Raw genomic sequence first — 18381 nt, 5'->3', positions numbered from 1 at the left:
AGCGAAGCTGCTGGTCGCCCCCTTGCAAGCGCAGGCGTGCGGCTGTCTGTACGTGTGTAGTATTAGGTATAATTTCTATTTTTTTTTCTTTTGTATATATGCGCAGAATTGAATCCTCAAACTGACGCATTTTATCACCAGTTTCATGTTTAGAACAGAAGATGAAGAAATGTTACCATGTTTTGATGTCTTGAAGGTGTTGGTTCAGTGATTAACTATCTCACTTGATGTTGTGGGACGAGCAGATGAACCAAACCATCGATTTTGTACTCTTTTATATCCCTGTATTAACTCTTGTAGTTTTCGTCTAACTTATTCGATCGTTAAACATTGAGTTTAACTTCTACATTTATTGTGCAACCGGGCCATATGTTTCTATGCTTTCACAAGAGATATTTTTTGGATAGTTATAACTTATAAGCACTTAGTTTCTGGCCCGGGGTTTGCCCACCATACCCTGTTCAGTTGATTCTCCTCTCCTTCTAGATTGTTTAAGGACCAATTTCTATGTTTCTGGCTTATAGTATCTTCGTTTAGCATAAACATATACTTGAAAATATATTATTTTATATGCATTATTTTGTATTTATTGTGTATATATATAGCCGCAGCTCGTGTCACCATTTTCTGTGAAATGGTGAATCTGCATTTCTGTCTCTGCATAACATGTATCAGGTCACCAAATTGCTTTAGGGACACTGTTGGAAGCATCTCGGATTTGGTCTATGGCTAGCATCTAGCATGGACGTTTTAATGCAGTGCGTTTGCAAGCCAGGGCTACATCTATGTTACTATGTTAGGCCAGTTACATTGTAGCGTGAATTAAGTCTGACATTGTGCTAAAATTGATGAACCAACTGGGACCTTATTAATTCAGCATGTGATATTTTTTCTCTCGAATGGATTTCTATTTCGAATGGTCAGCATATGATGTTATAAGCACTTTTCTTGTTCATTCTCATCACGCCATTTTATTCACAACCTGCAGGAGTTTCTTGTGTGTCTAAGGGAATGTCTGCCTCAGAAAACCAGGCTGCTGAAATCAACAACGAAACTGATGACAGGAAGGGAGACCGTCCATGGAACATCATACGTATACGTTTACCACCGAGGAAGAAGTTGCCTGACGCCTCCCTCACCCTGAGCAAGAAAGTACCTAGGATTAACAAAACCGGAAGTAAGGAAGTACCTGAAATGAGTACCGACAGCCCAGGAAAGAATCTGATAACTGCTCCAGTACTGGGTGAGGCAAGCAGCCATTCCCCAAGAATGGGACTGTGTAATGAGGGCAGTAGCAACACCCTGAGCAAGACACTGTCTGCTAAACCTGAGAGTGATACCTCAGGCAGCAAACAACCAGATGAGGCAACTTACAGCACCCTGAGCAAGAACCTAAAAGTCGATGATAAAGAGCAAGGAAGTGATGCAAACTGTTATGCGGCTAAACAGGGACCGTATGAAGAGGCCAACAACAATATCTTAAGCACGATACTTCCTCTACCAGGCAAGAATCTGATAACTTCTCCAGTACAGGGTGAGGCAAGCAGCCACTCCCCAAGAATGGGACTGTGTAATGAGGGCAGTAGGAACACCCTGAGCAAGACACTGTCTGCTGAATCTGAGAGCGATACCTCAGGCCATAAACATCCGGATGAGGCAACTTACAGCACCCTGAGCAAGAACCTAAGAGTTGATGATGAAGAGCAAGCAAGCGATGCAAACTGTTATGCTGTTGAACATGGACCATGTGAAGAGGCCAACAACAATATCTTGAGCATGATACTTCCTCTACCACTTCAGGAATTACCTGAAAATCATATAGACAACAGCCCAAGCAAGAACGATATAACCCCCGGAATGCAGAATGATGAGGAACATAACAACTCCCCAAGAAGGAAACTGCAATATGATACTGACAACAAAGAAGATGAAGAGGGTAACAACAGAAGCTGGAACCTCACAATCACCGCTGGGAAGTATGAGGATGTTGTTGAAGAAGCTCACCACCACATTCCCACCAAGAAGGTTGAAAACAATTCCCCAAGCAATTCACCAACTGATCCAGCCAAACAAATTTCCCCACACAAGAGGCTGCCTACCTCTTCAGTACAGGCTACTGGTACCAGCCGGAACACCCCGGGAATGAAGCTTTCTGCTTCCGTTTGCCAGGCTGTGGAGCAAAATACCAATGCTGCGAACACGGAGGTCACAAAGGAGTTTCAAGAGTTTGAGGAGAAGATCAAGCGAACTGTATTTCTTGTCAATCTTGACAACCTCTCTCACCAAGCTACAGAGGTTAAGAGCAACCCAAGCAGGACCCTATCAACCACTGCTATGGAGTGTGAGATGTTTGAAAATGCTAACCACACCATTCCTAGCAAGAAGCTTTCTGATGTGGCAAGAAACAAGGCCCCAAGCAATATATCAACTGATCCAGCTAAGAAAAGAACCCCACGCAAGAAGCCACGCACCTCTGCATTACAGACTACTGATACCAGCCAGAATGCATTTGGAATGAAGCTTCCCATTTCTGATGGCCAGGCTGTTAATCAAAGTAAGAGTGCTGCAGATTTGGATTCCATAAAACAGTATCCTGAGGACAACAAATTGATTACTGACAACCAAGGCAAGAATGTGATGACCACTCCAGCACATGGTGAGGCAAGCAGCCACTCCCCAAGAGTGGGACATTGTAATGGGGCCAATAGCAACACCTTTAGCAAGACACGGTCCGCTGAGTCTGAGAGCGATACCTCAGGCAACAAACTACCGGATGAGGCAAATGACAATATCCTGAGCATGAACCTAAGAGTCACTGCTGAAGAGCAAGGAAGTGATCCAAGCAGTTACGCTGCTCAACATGGACTGTGTGAAGAGGTGAACAACATCTCGAGCATGATGCTTCATCTTCAACTTCAGGAATTGCCTAAAGATCATATTGACAACAGCCCAAGCAAGAGCCTTACAACAACTAGAAAGCAGGGTGAGGAGGAACATAGCAACTCCCCAAGAAAGAAACTGCTCTACAATACTGACAATAAAGTAGCAGATGAAGAGGGTAACAACCCAAGCTGGAATCAAACGATCACCGCTGTGAAGTCTAAGGAGGTGTTTGAAGAAGCTAATCATCCCATTCCCAGCAAGATGCTGTCTGGTGAGGCTAAAAACAATGGCCCAAGCAATAGACCAACTTATCGAGCTAACAAAAATGCCCCACACAAGAGTTTGTGTACCTCTTCAGTACAAGCTACTGGTACCAGCGGGAAGACCCCTGGAATGAAGCTTTCTGCTTATGTTGACCAGGCTGTGGAGCAAAGTACCAGTGCTGCAAACATGGAGGTCATAAAGGAGCATCAAGAGTTGGAGGAGAAGATGAAGGAAACTGTATATCTTGACAACCTCTCTCACAAGGCTACAGAGGTTAAGAGCAACCCAAGCAGGACCCTGTCAACCACTGCTATAAAATCTGATGTGTTTGAAAATGCTAACCACACCATTCCCACCAAGAAGCTGTCTGATGTGGCTAGAAACAAGGCCCCAAGCAAAAGATCAACTGACCCAGCTAAGAAAATCACCCCACGCAAGAAGCCGCGCAGCTCTGCAGTGCAGGCTACCGGCACCAGCCAGAATACATCTGTAATGAAGCTTTCCACTTCTGATGGCCAGGCTGCTAATCAAAGTAAGAGTACTGCAGAGTTGGAAGCCATAAAACAGTATCAGGAGTTCGAGGAGAAGGTCAAACGAACTGTATACCTTGACAACTTGTCTCACCAGGCTACAGAGGCAGTCATAAAAACAGCTTTGAGTCAATTTTGTAGTATCAGAAAGGTTAGTTTTGTTGTGAACTACACCATTCCCTACAATATTCCTCAATCTGCATTAGTAGAGATGGAAACTGAGAAGGATGCTGAAGTTGTGGTCAGTATGCTGCATGACTTCCCTTTTATGATCTCTGGAATTCCAAGGCCTGTTAGGGCGAAGCATGCTACAGCTGAGATGTTCAATGATCGCCCCCGGAGACCTGGGAGTAAGTTAAAATTTCGCTGGGTGGGCCACAGAGATCCTGATTATGAGATTCTAAAAAAATCGAAGATACTCTCCAGGAGACATGTGGTGGAGAACTTTGCACTAATTGAGGTAAAATCCATTTTGTAGACCCTCAGGTCTGAAATTCAATGGCAATCATCTTTCACATGTGTGTTCCTGTTCTGTGCTTTATTCGTGGATTACTTAGTAATTAGTGGATTTATGCAAGCATTCTCTGACGCTTATTGTTTTTCGGACCTTGTAGCATGAACTAGATGAGGAGAAATCGCTAGCAGAGCAGCAGCAGGAGAATCTGAACTGCAATCGCAAGATGTTGGAGACCATGGACAGCGTCATTCTGTCTGGCATGACAAACTACATATCTAAAATTTATAGCGTCAATTGGAACGATGTGTTCTGAAAATGGCTGAATATTAACGGTGCTCTTTAAGCACAGCGTTGGTACTAATCTCGTAAGTGCCTGTACCATCTGGTTGAAGTGTGATCTAACCTCCGAATCTGAGAGTTGGATGGTTGGACTGTGGCCGTTTTATTTTGTGAAACAGATGGCATTGATGTCGCATACTTGAACATGGAGGACCTAGGGTCTGTGGAACTTGACCTCAGGAAGTAGTCAATTTATTGACATTGTAAAGTTTATGTTCATGCTCAACGTCATTTGGAGTATTATAATCCTTATGATCATGTTACAGCGACAAATCTCCATTTTAAGGGCTTCTTAGGAGATTTTCAAAAGGTATTTTAGATAGGGTTGCAAGCCGCAGCCCACTTCCAGTTTTTGAGTGTCGATGTCCAAGACATATGAGGAGTTTAGTGCTTCAAGTTCATTGCTACAAAAGGAAAAAGTTCATTTTGTATTAGCTCATCACGTTTTGCAATTTGCAGGCCTGGCGCACTAATTTTAGGCTAGTTCAATCCTTACAAAATTTTCAATAAGAGCCTTTTGTATTGTAGGGCCGTGGCTTGAATTAGTAACTTAAATATCCTGGAAAATTATCCTGTCTTTCTCTGGATGTGTCAGCATAGCAGGGATAGTCCCAACTTGCTAGTTCAACTGATTGCATACCTAGCGTTCCGTTGAAAACTCTGGTTAGCGTTCAAGTGATTGCATACTACTACCATATAAACCCACGTGTTCCATTGAAAACTCTGGTTAGTGTTTTGCGAGAAGTGAGGATTAAAACATAAGAATTGCTACATGTAAATGGCCTTCGCCGATCCAACACAAGGTTGGGTCGAAGCTAGTTTTAAATCTGGGGCTTTACACCAACCTCTCAAGCCAATCCAACATTGCAGACAAATTTATGATACACTTCCTTTTCACGAGTCCGAGGCATGTACCTATGTAAAAAAAGAGTCCGAGGCAATGTACCTAATACAAACTGTGAAGCCTTCTCACCTATAGGCTATACATGAGGTCCTTAAGATGCTCTAAGATGTTGGTTAAAGGAGAAAACATGAAAATAAGAGAAAAATAATGAGATCCTTTTCTATGTGTCGCTTCAAACGATTAGTATGCCGGACAAGAAGAGAAGCAGCGTCACCCATCATCAAGGTCAAAATCATCGTCGGATGCGCACTCGAGATATGAACCAATCGACTTGCGGAAGATGATGAAAGACTTGTCATCCTGCGAAAAAAGAATGCAGTATTTTGCAGGAAGAGGTGTTTCAAGCCATGGAACAAAAAGAATTGGCTGGTCAGTCAGCTTTAGGCGTGACGGGGTAGCTAAAAATGAAGTCTAAGAAATGCAAGCAGTTGTGAATTTTGCCACACCTGCTTCATCCTTTTCGGTGATGGTTTGGCATTTGTTATCTTCTCTGAGAAGGTGTCACCAAGTTCAGACAATGTAGCCGTCTCCTCCCCTGTTTCAAGGATTTGAGTGTAAGAACAGCATATTTCCGTCCGAGAGAAATGATGGATCCTCTAGTCACTTACTCTGATATTGATACTGCTCAAGCAGTTTCTTTTTCTCAACTTCAACTTGTGAGAATAGGTCTGCGTAACAGGACATTTAACAAGTCAAATAAGAGCCAAATATTTTTGCAGAATCAGTAAGATCTGAACGTCTTGTATGGGAGCATCATCCAAATAATGCCCGAGTCGCTGACAAGCAGCAGCCAAGCAATGCGTATTTAGAAATAACACATGAATACAAGTGTCATGTAGATTCTGTTTGCATTAAAACCAGGTATAGTTCATTCCTCAATATATTTTTCCAAAGATAAGAATCACAGTTCATACGTACTGGCTGATTAGACCAAATGACATCACATGGCACAACGCCCTAAAATCCTAGATAAATCTGGATAGAAGCACATGATATACTTGTGAAAATGACAACCAGCTCTTATTTGCCATACCTTTGAAGGTTTGTAAGTGTGCATCATTTTCTTCACAGAACATTTCATATGTTTCCTGAAGCTTAGTGTACTCTTCGTTCAATGAACTTTCACACTGCTAATAGTGCAAATCACATGCCATAATTCAATCTTAGGCAAATCAGTAAGTTAGTCGACAATCCGAAAGAACTCTAAACTGAATACCTCTTTCGAAGTGCCTGACAATACTTTCAGCAAGTTCTGCCTGCACATGCAAATATAACAGTTACACTGCGTTCTAAATAAAAACGAACAAGTTTTCTGTCGGACAAAAATGGTTTCAGGCGTAATTGTACATGCAGGTATTGTTTCACAGTTCACAAGCAAGTGGATTACCTTTCCTTCTCAAACTTGGACTTGGTATCTTCAAGCATAGTCTGAATATTGGCTGCAACACTGTCAGGTTGAGAAAAGTAAAGGAATAAACGGTGTAAGGAAAAGGTAAAAGAATAATGATCAGCAACATTATGCTCTTCAAACTTCACAGTACAGTCAATGGAGTCCCTTTAGACCACATGTTATAATTTTTGGCTGCTTTTTCTCCCCGATGCCTGTGTAAATAATTCTTTGTACAATTTTCCAAAAGCATATCTAGATGTGCCATAAGTCTTGCACATCTAAGTCCTATGTCATTAATTTTACGCGGAGATTCGTGTGGGTATTTTTTTTCCTTTTCCTTCTTCTTTTTATGCTTGATTGAGTCACTTAGATGTGGAATAACTAGGGTCCTTGTAATAGTTCTGAAAAGTTTATAGAAATGTTCAGGCCAGCCGTAGTTCTGAAAATCAACTCACCCGAACAAAGCCACGCCATGACATACAAAACATGAATCCGGGAACCCATCAAATTAATATGCCCATTTTCCTCACACCACCCACAGTGCATATCGCTCCGCATAATATGCAAAAACTGACAGGTACCACCAAACGAACCTAGTTCCTGCATTAATCACATATAATCAGCCGACTGAACACATTGCAGGATTGCATACGTGCAACGTTTATTTGTTGCACATCCCTCCCAGTGACCATGAACTGTAAGTCTCTCCGAACAAATGGGCGAGCACGAAATGCATCAGAAGAAGCCGCCAGGGTAGCATATACGCATATCCCAATTTTTTTGCACGCTAGCACATACCGCGATAAGAGTAAATTCAGAGGTTCAACCGAAAGGATATTGTTCTCCGCACCTGGCGATGATCTGCTCGCACATCTTCTGGCGATCCTTGTTGGCCCCACCCTTGATCAACCGCAGCAGGCACGCGATCTGCCTCAAGTCACTGCGCCCGCCACAAAAGGAGCCATCACGGAATTAAACCGAGAAGGAATTAGAAATGTGAACCACCGAATCGAAGAGGAAAAGCTCGAAATCAGATGCGCGGCACCTGACGAAATCGCCGTCGGATTCCGAGCCGGAGCTGGAGCCGGAGTCCGAGCCGGAGCCGGGATCCACGGGGTGGCGCGGCCTCTTCAACGACCGCAGAGCCTCTTCACCCGGGGACATCCTCCTTCCGCCGCCGGGACTCGCCGCAGACCGCATCGCTAGTCGACAAGCGTAGCGCAACGAACTTCAAAAAAAAAAAAGACAAGCGTAGCGCAACGCAATTCGAATTTGGCAGGGGAGCGAGAGGGTAGTGATGTACTGCTGGCGAAATTTTGGTGGTCCACTGCCACTTAAACTGTTCATATGTTGTCACCGGCTTCTTAACATGTGTATGAGTTAGGGCTGACCCAAGCAGACGGTGTATTTATTCGTTTTTTGTCCGTTTGAGTCGGCCGTCTGTCCAGTTTTACATTTGGGTTGACGTGTTGGGAAAATTTCATACCCGCATTCAACTTTTAAATAAAAAAGGCCCGCGGCTGATCATGCCAGCGGCCATGTCTCATGCCCGCATCATACCGGCGCCGGTATACAATGTCGGCTTCAGAAAATATCACCACAATTCATACTGGCGCACTCGCCAGTCGGCCGGCGCACATGCCAACACACAAAAAAAAGGGTGGGACTTGAGTTCGACCACGCCATCGCGGCTCCCGTGGTCATGCCGGCACCTGCCGGCACACAAAAAAGATGGCCCTCGCCGTCATAGATCACTCGTCGTCGAACTTGAGCATGTCGGCCTGCATCTTCTCGAACCACGACCTCTTCCTTGGCGACACGGTGTTGAGATCCATCTTCATGATCTCCACTTCAGCCATCATGCTCGCAAGAGCCACTTCTTTCGCCTTGGTCTTGGCGTTGGCGGCCTCGATCTCTAGCATCTTGGCTTGCTTCTCCGCCTCGAGCTCGAACATCTTGGCTTGCTTCTCGGCGTCAAGATCAAGCCTCCTCCTTTGGATCTCCATGAAAGCATCCATTTGCTCTGCCTTGAAACGTCGGCGCTCCTCCTCCCTTGAGTCCTTCTTATTCATCATGCCTTCCACGCTTGCGATCAAGGCGTTGGTGGCCGCATCTCGCTTGTTCTCCTTCTTGGAGTTGGTCTTCCCCCGTGGCCGTGCCGACTCGCCCTCCCCAACATCCTCCACGGCTTTCTTCCCCCCCTCCCACGTGCCTTGAGTGCGACATATTGTGCCTTGAACTTCTCTTCGTCCTTGATGACCCGATAGCAATGGGAGAGGTTGAAGCACTTGCCATTGTGTTGAACCTTGAATGCCTCTAAAGCTTGAAATGCCTACAAAATGTTTCCATGCAAGCATATGGGCAAGTGATAGCAAATGAAGACGTAAAAGGATGATCTTGATGACACAAAAGAGGGCGGCTTGCTTGCTATCATGGGGCGGGACTTGACGCTCTCAAGGGTGGCGCAAAACTTGTTGCACTCTTATTGGATCACCGTCCACCGCTTGGAAAAGGAGATCCACCCGCGCGTGGTCACAAATTGGTAAGGTGGAAACTTCTTGCGCTCATGAAACTCTCGGTGCACACGAGTCCAAAAGGTTGAATGCTTTTGCTCGGTGCCCGTCTTTGGGTCTTGTCCAATGTCTCACCAACACTCACAAAGAAGCTTGTCCTCGGCAGCTGTGTACGCCTTCGTGCGCTTGCTCTTGCGCTTCGGCTTAGGACCGGCGGCTTGGTTGGCGAGCTCGTCCTCGAAAAGGATCCACTTCGATGTCGTACTCGTCCTCTTCCTCTAGCCCATAGTCGTCCGAAAACTCGTGGTCGAGGGGGAAGCCATCCAGGTCGATGCCGACCTGATCATGCATGAAGGCCGCCTAATCGGGATCATAGCCACCGGTCGGCGTGAACGCCCCGCGGCTGTCCTGGCTTTGTGTCTCCTCGGGATTGTAGCCAGCGCCCGGCGCACCACCCTCGAAGATGAGGTTTTGCATGTAGTCCTCGTCGATGACGGACGACATTTCCTCGAACAGGTTACGGGCGTCCGGGAGCCCGCCGGCTGGCGTCTGCCGCACGTGTTTCCTCGTGTCGCCGGATGACGAGCCAGCGACCACCGATGTGGTGTTGAGATTGATGGGCGCGGGCGCGAGCGTGGGCGTGGAAGGCGCGACCATGCTCACGTCGAGTGAGCACTCCCCGGAGAGGCGGGAGGCCTGCAGGTAGACGTGGAAGCCGGGGACCGGGTTGCAAGCCGACGCGCGGGGTGAGTCCGGCAGCACCATCTGAGGAAACGCCGACGAGCCGGTGCTGGCGGCGGCAACGGCGGCTTGGACGAGGCCGTGCTGGCTAGGGTTTCCCCCTAGCATGTAGAGCGCCTCCCTCGTTGTCGCCGTGATGCGGGCGTTGGTGAACTCCTGCTGCGCGGCGGCGACAGCGGCGGCATGTGCGGCGGCCTCATCCCTCGCGTCTGCGGCGTGCCTCCGACCCTTCCTCTTGGCCGACTCCCTTGCCTGCTGTTTGGGTGTCAGCGCCTTCTTCGGCTTGGTCGCGGCGGCGGTCTTGCGCCGGACCACGCGAGGGAGGCGAGGCCGGCGGCGGCGTCGAGGTCGAGGTCGATGGCGTCCTTCATGGCTGGTTGGGGGCGGGGGCGCGCGCGGGCGAGAGTGTTTTTGGGGAAAATGGAGGGAAATGGTGGTGGCTGCCACCGACCGGCGGGCCCTGGGAGAGGAGTAGGCACGCACGCGCGCGTCCGTCTCGTTTCCACGCCGACGCAAATCCGGCTCAAAATTGGGCCGGGAATGGGTCGCCAGCGGACGAAAAATGGACGTGCATCTGTTTGGGTCGGCGCGTTGGGCCGCCACTTTTGTCCGCGCCAACCCAAACGGACGCGGGCGGACGAAATGGGTCGCCCCATTGGAGTTGCTCTTACATATATAAACATGTCAAATTTCACATATAAAGAAAAGATAACCATTAAGAGCCTCTATAGCCGGGCGCCCCAAATCGACCTTAAACATTTGGGCAGTCCACCCGGTCATGATTTTTTTGACCCAGACGGGCCCCTCAAATGGGCTTCAAACACCCGGGCTGACCGGCACCCCTCATATCTAGCCCAAATATAGGGCGAATATGGGGGCGTCCGGGCATGCCCGCCACGTCGGTCTGACGACGGGATCCCACGCGAAAACACCCAGAAACCCGGCGGTCCGACGGATGCAGCGTCCGTCGCCACGGTGTGAACGTCGCGTGGCGCCGCTCTGGCTCAGCGCCCAAGACCAAATCCGGCTATTTAAGCCGGCCGGCGTCCCGCAACCCTAACCCATCCACCTCCCCCTCCCCACGCCGCTAGTCCGAGCGCATCCACCTCCTCCCTCTCCCGCTCTGGCGCTCCGCCATGGTCCGGAGCAAGATCACCTACTACACAATGCTGACGCCGGAGCGCCGCTACGAGATCCAGCAGGAGATTCGGGGGAGACAAGCTGCGCGCACCGCCCGCATCGCTGTTGGATTGCCTCCAGACTCGCCGAAACTGGAGGAGGAGGAGTAGCTGGGGGAAGAGGAGAAGGAGATGGCTCCGATGGATGTGGAGGAGGCGAGGGAGGCGGAGCAGCAGGAGCCGGAGCTGCTGGAGCAGGAGCTGTCGGGCTTCAACATGGAGCAGGCGGAGCCGGAGTTCGCCGTTGCTTAGCTCGAGGAGATGGCCGAGCAGCAGGCCATCTGGAGTCCATCCAAGATAAGGCCTATGTGGAGGCCAACCGGGCGTTCCTCCGCCAGGAGCAGGCGGCATTTGATGCGCTCTTCACCGAACTCGACGCGGAGATAGAGGCGAAGGAGCCTGGAACGGAGCCGCTGGAGCCACCGGAACTACAACTGTCGCCCATGCTACCGGAGCCGGGCACGGACATCGTCGACATCTCCAATGATGAGTATGTAGGTGATTGACGTAGCACGTAGGTTTATTTTAGTTTGCATGTCTTTGTATAGATTTGAGAATCTAGTATGAGATGTCCGGATGTAACTGTTGAAATTTGAGGCGTGCTCGATCACCGCCCACGCATGCGCCTGGGCGTTTGAGGGGCTGGATTTGTCCAGTCCAGCTGTAGATGCTCTAACAGAGGTAAAATAATTGAAATTGACTCCACTTGTAATATATTTCGACAAAAAATTGAAATTTGACAACCTATAGTATCAAATCTGATGCACAAAAAGTATAAAAGGTGGTACAAAAACATAAAACCCTTTCTTTGCACTACATTACAAATGAAGATAACACATGGATAACTTTTTATGCTCAAGACTGATCGTCTCACAAGCATGTCTGTTATTATTCATTAATTAAATATAACACATGGAGGATTTTGTTCCCTTAAAACAAATGTTTCAAGATGCTACAACCGGAAACTTTTCTTGGCTCAAATGGATTGAGCTCCCTCCAGCTGCACTCAACTTGTAGGATATTTTCTTCGTTTATGTCCATGAAAACAATCATCCATTAAGATCGTTGATGATTGTAAATGACATTTATAATTACTTGATATTTTCATATATAATATCTAAATAATAAACTATTTATAATTTGTATCTTCCATTTACCATCCCCTAATATCAGGTGCAACTGCAGTCTTCTAATTAGAAACACAACAATAAAGTAGTAGGCAATTTCATTGAATATGATAATCTACATAACCCAACAATAATGAAGAACATGATATTATTTATATATTGTTCTGCTCTCAGCATGGTAACCACTCCGACAACTATTGCGCATAACTTTGGCCTTTCTTTGTTCATGACAAAATATCACCTCTCAAGGCAATGGTAGGAGTTCCTATTTCTTATGGATGTCACAATTGATATAATATGAATTGCCGACGCGATTGTATTTCCAATCAAGTGGTGCCAAGCCTATACAAATGCAATACTTCTAAAGAACTAATGATCTTGGTATCCATAGATCTATAACAAACAAATCCAAATAATTAGAGGCCTGGATATCAAACATAAGATAGCCCCATGTAAATTACATACATGTAATCCTTGTAAATATTTTTCTTCTAATAAATTAAAGTAGGCTTTCAACCTTCTGTTTTAGATCTCTGATAGGAAATATTGAATCTCAACAGCAAAGATCAAACACATGCTTCCCCGTCTGAGGTATAAATATGTGTAAATTCTTAATTGGTGTGCTTTCAAAATCTTCTAGCTCATAACACCATAATTCCAGTGATTGTGGCACATATGTTTTTTGGATCATATACATAAGCACTTCTTCACCCTACAATATTTTGTAGGGGGTCAGACTGAAAAGAAAAACATACGCCTTTTTACAGAAATTGTAAAGTTAATGAGACTAAAGAAAAAATGAATACCAAATAGTAGAAACAAAGCCGAGACTAAAGAAAAAATGAATACCAAATAGTAGAAACAAAGCAGACATTTAAATGCCTGAGAAAAGCAGGAGATACAAGAAAACCAATCAAAATCCATAGACAAGGGGCTTTAATGCTACAATCACTACTTTGTTGTCTTGTATCAGGCATGCTGCTGCTTTGATGCTCCAATCACTATTTTGTTCTCTTGTATCAGGCATGCTGCTGCTTTGATGCTCCAATCACTATTTTGTTCTCTTGTCTCAGGCATGCTGCTGCTATTGTCACTATTACTGTCAGATTTTTCTAGGCTGCTCCCAACTAATGTACCCAGGATGCCCCCATCTTTTATGTTCATTGTTTCCTTGAAACGGCTTCTGCAATCTCCAGAACTAAATTATTGTGGGGTTAATCAGTTGTAACTTCAAGTTTAGAATCATCACTGCTAAGTTTTTTGCTCCTGTATTGCAGGAGATGCTGAATAAATGGCATTCAAGCATCCATGATCTCGGGACAAAGCAAATCTAGTCAGTTGCTGGATTTATGTATCACTCATTATCATTGAAGAATTAATGAGTCAACACAAGCTATCTAAAGCACGGCAGACCAAAAAGCATGCCATGATTAGGAGGATCTACTTCGGGAAATAGTACACCGAGTGATATGAAATGTATCATCTGCACGGAATGGAAATATGTGTAATGCAAAGTTTTAAACTGAAAACCTACCCGGCTACATTTAAGTGATATTTCTGCATTAAACGTTTCACTGACCAAGGATATCATTTTTATTTATCTCAAACTGAAAGGGACAAAGTAATGCAATATAACAAGAGATATGCATCTTCGGAATCAGCCCTCACAGATATTAACCACTGAGAACAAAACTTACAACTCAGATTTAATTCATTGAAGTAAATGAAAATTCAGGATAACCTTAGCTAGCAGAATCGTAGTATATATATGGCTACCAAATTACTGTACTTAACTCACAAAGGTCTCTATAAAGATGTTCTTTATACTCAGAAAGTAGTTCAGATTAATGAAGCAACAATAAGATAAAACAAATTAAATACGCACAAAATATAAAAGAAGACAAGAAGAATGGGAATACCTCTCGTAGTCGTTAACACGACTCGTTATCAAGAAAATGATTGCGTGAGATTAATTTTTAATCGGTAGAATTACAAGTAATCCCTCCCAGCCATGAGCGGCTCATGTCCCGCCCCCTGTGCACTGCAACGCATCAAAATTGGCTCGTGAGATCGATTACTGTGACTTACCCAATTAATTTCCCCCACGCTGGGGAAAATCGATCAGCTTGCATGCGTGGTTGCATACGTGCACAGCTCGCCGTGTACTACCATACATGCTTGCTCGGAAAGAAATCGAGGTTGTTCTGCATCTTGCCAGAAAGGACTTGGTAAAAGTTGCATCTCTGCATCCAGATATTGCTCCGGTTGGAAACACGCAACAATATATAGATACCTCCACAGAAATACACGCACACACAATTGGATTGCTATAAGAGGCTAACCTTTGTTTCTTTCTTGGCTTTATTTCTTGTAGGGTGTAGATTAAAAGGACCACGTACTTGAGATTGCCAAAGGCTTGAGTCCCGGCTGAAACAGACAAGCAATACATGCACATACATGTCTAGCAGGAGCATGGTCGGTTCAGGCACACACCGGTCGCCGCCCTTTGCTAAGTTGTCGCTGCCATGCCCATGTCCCAGCGCCGTTGCAGACCGGAGAGAGCGTGGTGAGGGATGAGAGAATAACATACATGCATTGCCACCACCGCTGCCGTTAATCTATGACCGCCACAACGCGATAGAGACGATGGAGAGTGCCGCAATGTGGAGGAGCTTGAAGTTGAATAGGACTTCAGCGAAGACGAATCTTGGAGACTGAGCATGGCAACTCGGGCATCGAACACCATTCGGACAACGTTGTCCATGGATGGCAAGCCGCCAATTCCAAAGATGGGAATGGGATACCGACGAGGATGGACGACGGCGTCGGTAGGGTACTCCATGAGAGGGGCGCTAGGGAGGGAGAGGAAGATTTAGATCGGGATGTTTTTACCAACAACACTGGTCATTGGTAAAAGAAGAGGTGTGTGCAGCTATACGGGATTTCTTGGCAGGGAGGACTACGCCGGAAGATTTCAACTATACAGTTATTGTGATGATTCCCAAGGTGGCCTCACCTGAGATACTCACTTAGTTCCGTCCGATTAGTCTGTGCAACGTACTATATAAGATTACATCAAAAACTTTGGCAAACAGGCTCAAGGAGGTATTGCCGCTGTTGATAGCGGAGGAGCAAAGTGCGTTCGTCCCGGGGAGATTAATCACGGATAACGTGTTGGTGGCTTACGAGTGTGTTCATGCAATTAGGAAAAGGAAGAGGAGGAAACCACTTTGTGCGATTAAGCTTGATATGATGAAGGCCTATGACAGGGTGGAGTGGACCTTTTTGGGCCAGGTGATGACAAAGTATGGCTTCTCTGCTCACTGGAGAGAGATGATCATGAGGTGTGTCAGGACAACAAGTTTTTCGGTGAAGCTAAATGGTGGCCTTTCACACAGATTTCTCCCGTCTAGGGGCCTCCGGCAGGGGGACCCGTTGTCACCATATCTTTTCCTCTTTTGTGTGGAGGGATTCTCAGCTTTGTTGAAACATGCCCAAGAGGAGAAGAAGATCAAGGGTGTCTCGTTTGGGAGCACTGGCCCCACGGTCACTCATTTGCTACTCGCTGATGATAGTATTGTATTCCTGGAAGGGTCCCACGACAACTTTCTTTGCCTCCGTGCTATCTTGCAGGATTATGAGGTGGCCTCCGGACAAAAAGTAAACTTGGAGAAATCGGTTATATTTTTTTGGAAATGGGTGTGCTGAGGAGGAAAAGGAGGCTCACAAGCAAACGATGGGCATCTCATCGGAGGCCCTCAGTGAGCGATATTTGGGCCTACCAACTGTGGTAGGGAAATCCAAGGACGGAACATTTAAATATGTCAAAGAGAGTGCTAAGGGGAAAGTTCCAGGTTGGAAGGCCCAGGGTCTATCCAAGATGGCCAGGGAGGTATTGATCAAATCAGGGTTACAGTCTACTCCTACTTTCACCATGAGCTGTTTTCAACTCACCAAAAAAATGTGCGGGAATCTGTCATCTATCTCTTCAAACTTCTGGTGGGGTGAGGCGAATGGTGAGAAAAGAGTATATTGGATTGCATGGGATAAAATGTGCACGAGGAAGCAAGAAGGGGGACTTGGATTCAGGGACCCGGGAGTTTTCAACCAAGCTTTGCTTGCTAAGCAAGCGTGGAGGTTGCTGCAGTTGCCAAACTCATTGTGTGCAAGAGTGCTCAAAGCGAGGTACCATCCAAATAGCTCCATACTCAATGCCACTTGTCCCGATGGGGGGTCCTTCATGTTCAGAAGCATCATTCACGACCGTGAATTACTCTTGGAGGGGCTCATTTGGCGTATTGGAGATGGATCAAGAGTCTGTATTCATCATGACAACTAGATACCACGTAAGGGCAGCCTGAAGCCACTGGGCTAGGTGTTTGTCCCGGGCATAACTAGAGTTGGCGATCTTCTAAATGAAACAAGCTCTGGTTGGGATCGGGAGAAGATGCAGAATATGTTCCCCCCAGGCGAAGCATGCGATATCATGCAAATTACAGTGGGGGGCCGATGGTGGAGGATTACCTCGCATAGAATTATACGAAAGATGGAGTGTTCACGGTTAGATCAGCCTACCATCTAGGTATGGCGCAGAAAAGGGCAAAGACCGGGAGCCCGGGGTCATCATCATCGGTCGCGAACCACAAAGCCTGGATAACCTGTGGGATACGGTGGCGTCGGGTAGAGTGAAAATCCACACATGGCGCTTGATCCGTAATGGATTGGCGGTGGGCTCGGAGCTGCATAGGCGCAAGATCAAACTTGGAGTGTTTTGTGTAGTGTGTGGAAGGGAGGAGACAAACTTACACAGGTTTTGGTGTTGTCCCCACTCTGCAAAACTCTGGAAATTGGTGTACTCGGAATTGGGAGCACCGGCGGCGATCCCGCCGGAGTCAGTTCGCTCTCAGAGTGCGCTATTTCAGTGGCTCGTGACTTGGTTTGCTGATGCTTCGGATGATGCTCAAGCTATAATGATACAGAGACTATATGCGTTGTGGATGGCACGGAACAATACACGCGAAGGGACGAGAATTGAGGAGGCGGGTGACATGGCTACGATGGTCATGAGGCTCATGGAGGAGTGGAAGCAGGTGAACGGCAGAGAGAGCAAGACCCCTCGAGTAACCCCGGTCCAGAAATGGAGCGCTCCAGATGATGGTTGGATCAAGGCGAATGTTGATGGTGCAACTGCCAAAGGAAGAGGAAAGGGGGGAGGGGGTGGTTTTCAGGAATGCAGATGGAGCTTTCCTTGCGGCGGCGTGCCAGTGCTACCCTAATGGTGGTGATCCAGCTTTGGTGGAGCTTCAGGCCTGCAAGAGGGCAGTGCAACTTGCGGGGGACTTAAATTTCGCCAAGTTACACATTGAGATGGACTGCCAAGAAGTGATACGCAAGTTGCAAAGTACAGAAGCTGATCTCTCCACGTTGGCACCAATGATAAAGGAGGTGAAAAACTTGCTGGCGTTAAGGGAGTGGAAGGTGTCTTGGGTTCGGAGGACGGCGAATGGAGCCGCGCATGAACTGGCAAAGGAGGGAGTAGCAAATACTCTTAGTAAGGTCTGGGTGAATGATCCCCCAGATTGTATCTTGCAAATTGTTTCGGCAGAAATCCCTGTCTTCTATGATTGAATAAAGTCGATGTTGAATTTAAAAAAAAAGATCGGGATCGTGAGAGAATATTGAGAGGGGCGAGGGCTCATGGTTCCGGTTTTTCCTTTTCTGTTTTTTATTTACACATCCGGGTACAGGGCGTGGGAGAGGATGGCCAAAAAATCAGAAACAAAAACCGGAGCTCGTGGAAGGAAATCGGCGGGGATTGATTCTTTAGATCAATGGGGGGTTGAGTTCCAATGTACGAGCGAGAAACGATGTAAGTACTGAGACATTATTAGGAGTAGAGATAGAGAATATATTGATCTTGTTGACAAATAAAATCGGTTTAAATATGTGTTTCCTATTTAATGTGACTGAGCGATTCAAATTAAGGTTAATTAATTTAGATTTGATCTTTAGAGATTGATTGTGATTGATTCTTTCACATAAATACATTACTAAA

The 18381-nt window shown here is 46.4% G+C and overlaps 2 protein-coding genes across 4 annotated transcripts; one reads left to right on the top strand and one right to left on the bottom strand.

The window, feature by feature from the left end:
* Positions 1-6: 6 nt before the first annotated feature.
* Positions 7-4907, top strand: LOC119355174. 2 transcript variants are annotated; one of them, XR_005171475.1, is made up of 4 exons: positions 7-66; positions 989-4137; positions 4292-4499; positions 4593-4907. XR_005171475.1 is itself a non-coding variant. In XM_037621953.1 (3 exons), the coding sequence occupies exons 2-3, from the start codon at positions 1012-1014 to the stop codon at positions 4445-4447; spliced, it is 3282 nt and encodes a 1093-aa protein (XP_037477850.1). In that variant the 5' UTR covers positions 7-66; positions 989-1011; the 3' UTR covers positions 4448-4907. The 2 variants fall into 2 exon arrangements, 1 of the variants encoding a protein (XP_037477850.1); XM_037621953.1 differs by having other exon boundaries at positions 4292-4907.
* A 414-nt stretch (positions 4908-5321) lies between these two features.
* Positions 5322-8001, bottom strand: LOC119355173. Of its 2 annotated transcripts, none has more exons than XM_037621950.1 (8): positions 7813-8001; positions 7618-7707; positions 6765-6824; positions 6594-6633; positions 6411-6507; positions 5986-6045; positions 5824-5912; positions 5322-5677 (listed from the first exon to the last, which is right to left on the bottom strand). In XM_037621950.1, the coding sequence occupies exons 1-8, from the start codon at positions 7965-7967 to the stop codon at positions 5588-5590; spliced, it is 681 nt and encodes a 226-aa protein (XP_037477847.1). In that variant the 5' UTR covers positions 7968-8001; the 3' UTR covers positions 5322-5587. The 2 variants fall into 2 exon arrangements, with proteins under 2 accessions (XP_037477847.1, XP_037477848.1); XM_037621951.1 differs by having other exon boundaries at positions 6411-6504.
* Positions 8002-18381: the final 10380 nt, after the last annotated feature.

The sequence above is a fragment of the Triticum dicoccoides genome, chromosome 2A (assembly GCF_002162155.2).
Source record: "Triticum dicoccoides isolate Atlit2015 ecotype Zavitan chromosome 2A, WEW_v2.0, whole genome shotgun sequence".
NCBI classification, from domain to species: Eukaryota; Viridiplantae; Streptophyta; class Magnoliopsida; order Poales; family Poaceae; genus Triticum; species Triticum dicoccoides.
This window is presented reverse-complemented; position numbering and strand designations above follow the sequence as displayed.

Coding starts and splice junctions, on each gene's coding strand:
- LOC119355173 (XM_037621950.1), bottom strand. CDS start 7,967: ATGCGGTCTGCGGCGAGTCCCGGCGGCGGAAGGAGGATGTCCCCGGGT. Junction 6,634..6,764: donor TCCAAGTTTGAGAAGGAAAG/GTAATCCACTTG, acceptor TTGCATGTGCAG/GCAGAACTTGCTGAAAGTAT. Junction 5,678..5,823: donor CACCGAAAAGGATGAAGCAG/GTGTGGCAAAAT, acceptor CTTTTTTCGCAG/GATGACAAGTCTTTCATCAT.
- LOC119355174 (XM_037621953.1), top strand. CDS start 1,012: ATGTCTGCCTCAGAAAACCAGGCTGCTGAAATCAACAACGAAACTGAT. Junction 4,138..4,291: donor AGAACTTTGCACTAATTGAG/GTAAAATCCATT, acceptor CGGACCTTGTAG/CATGAACTAGATGAGGAGAA.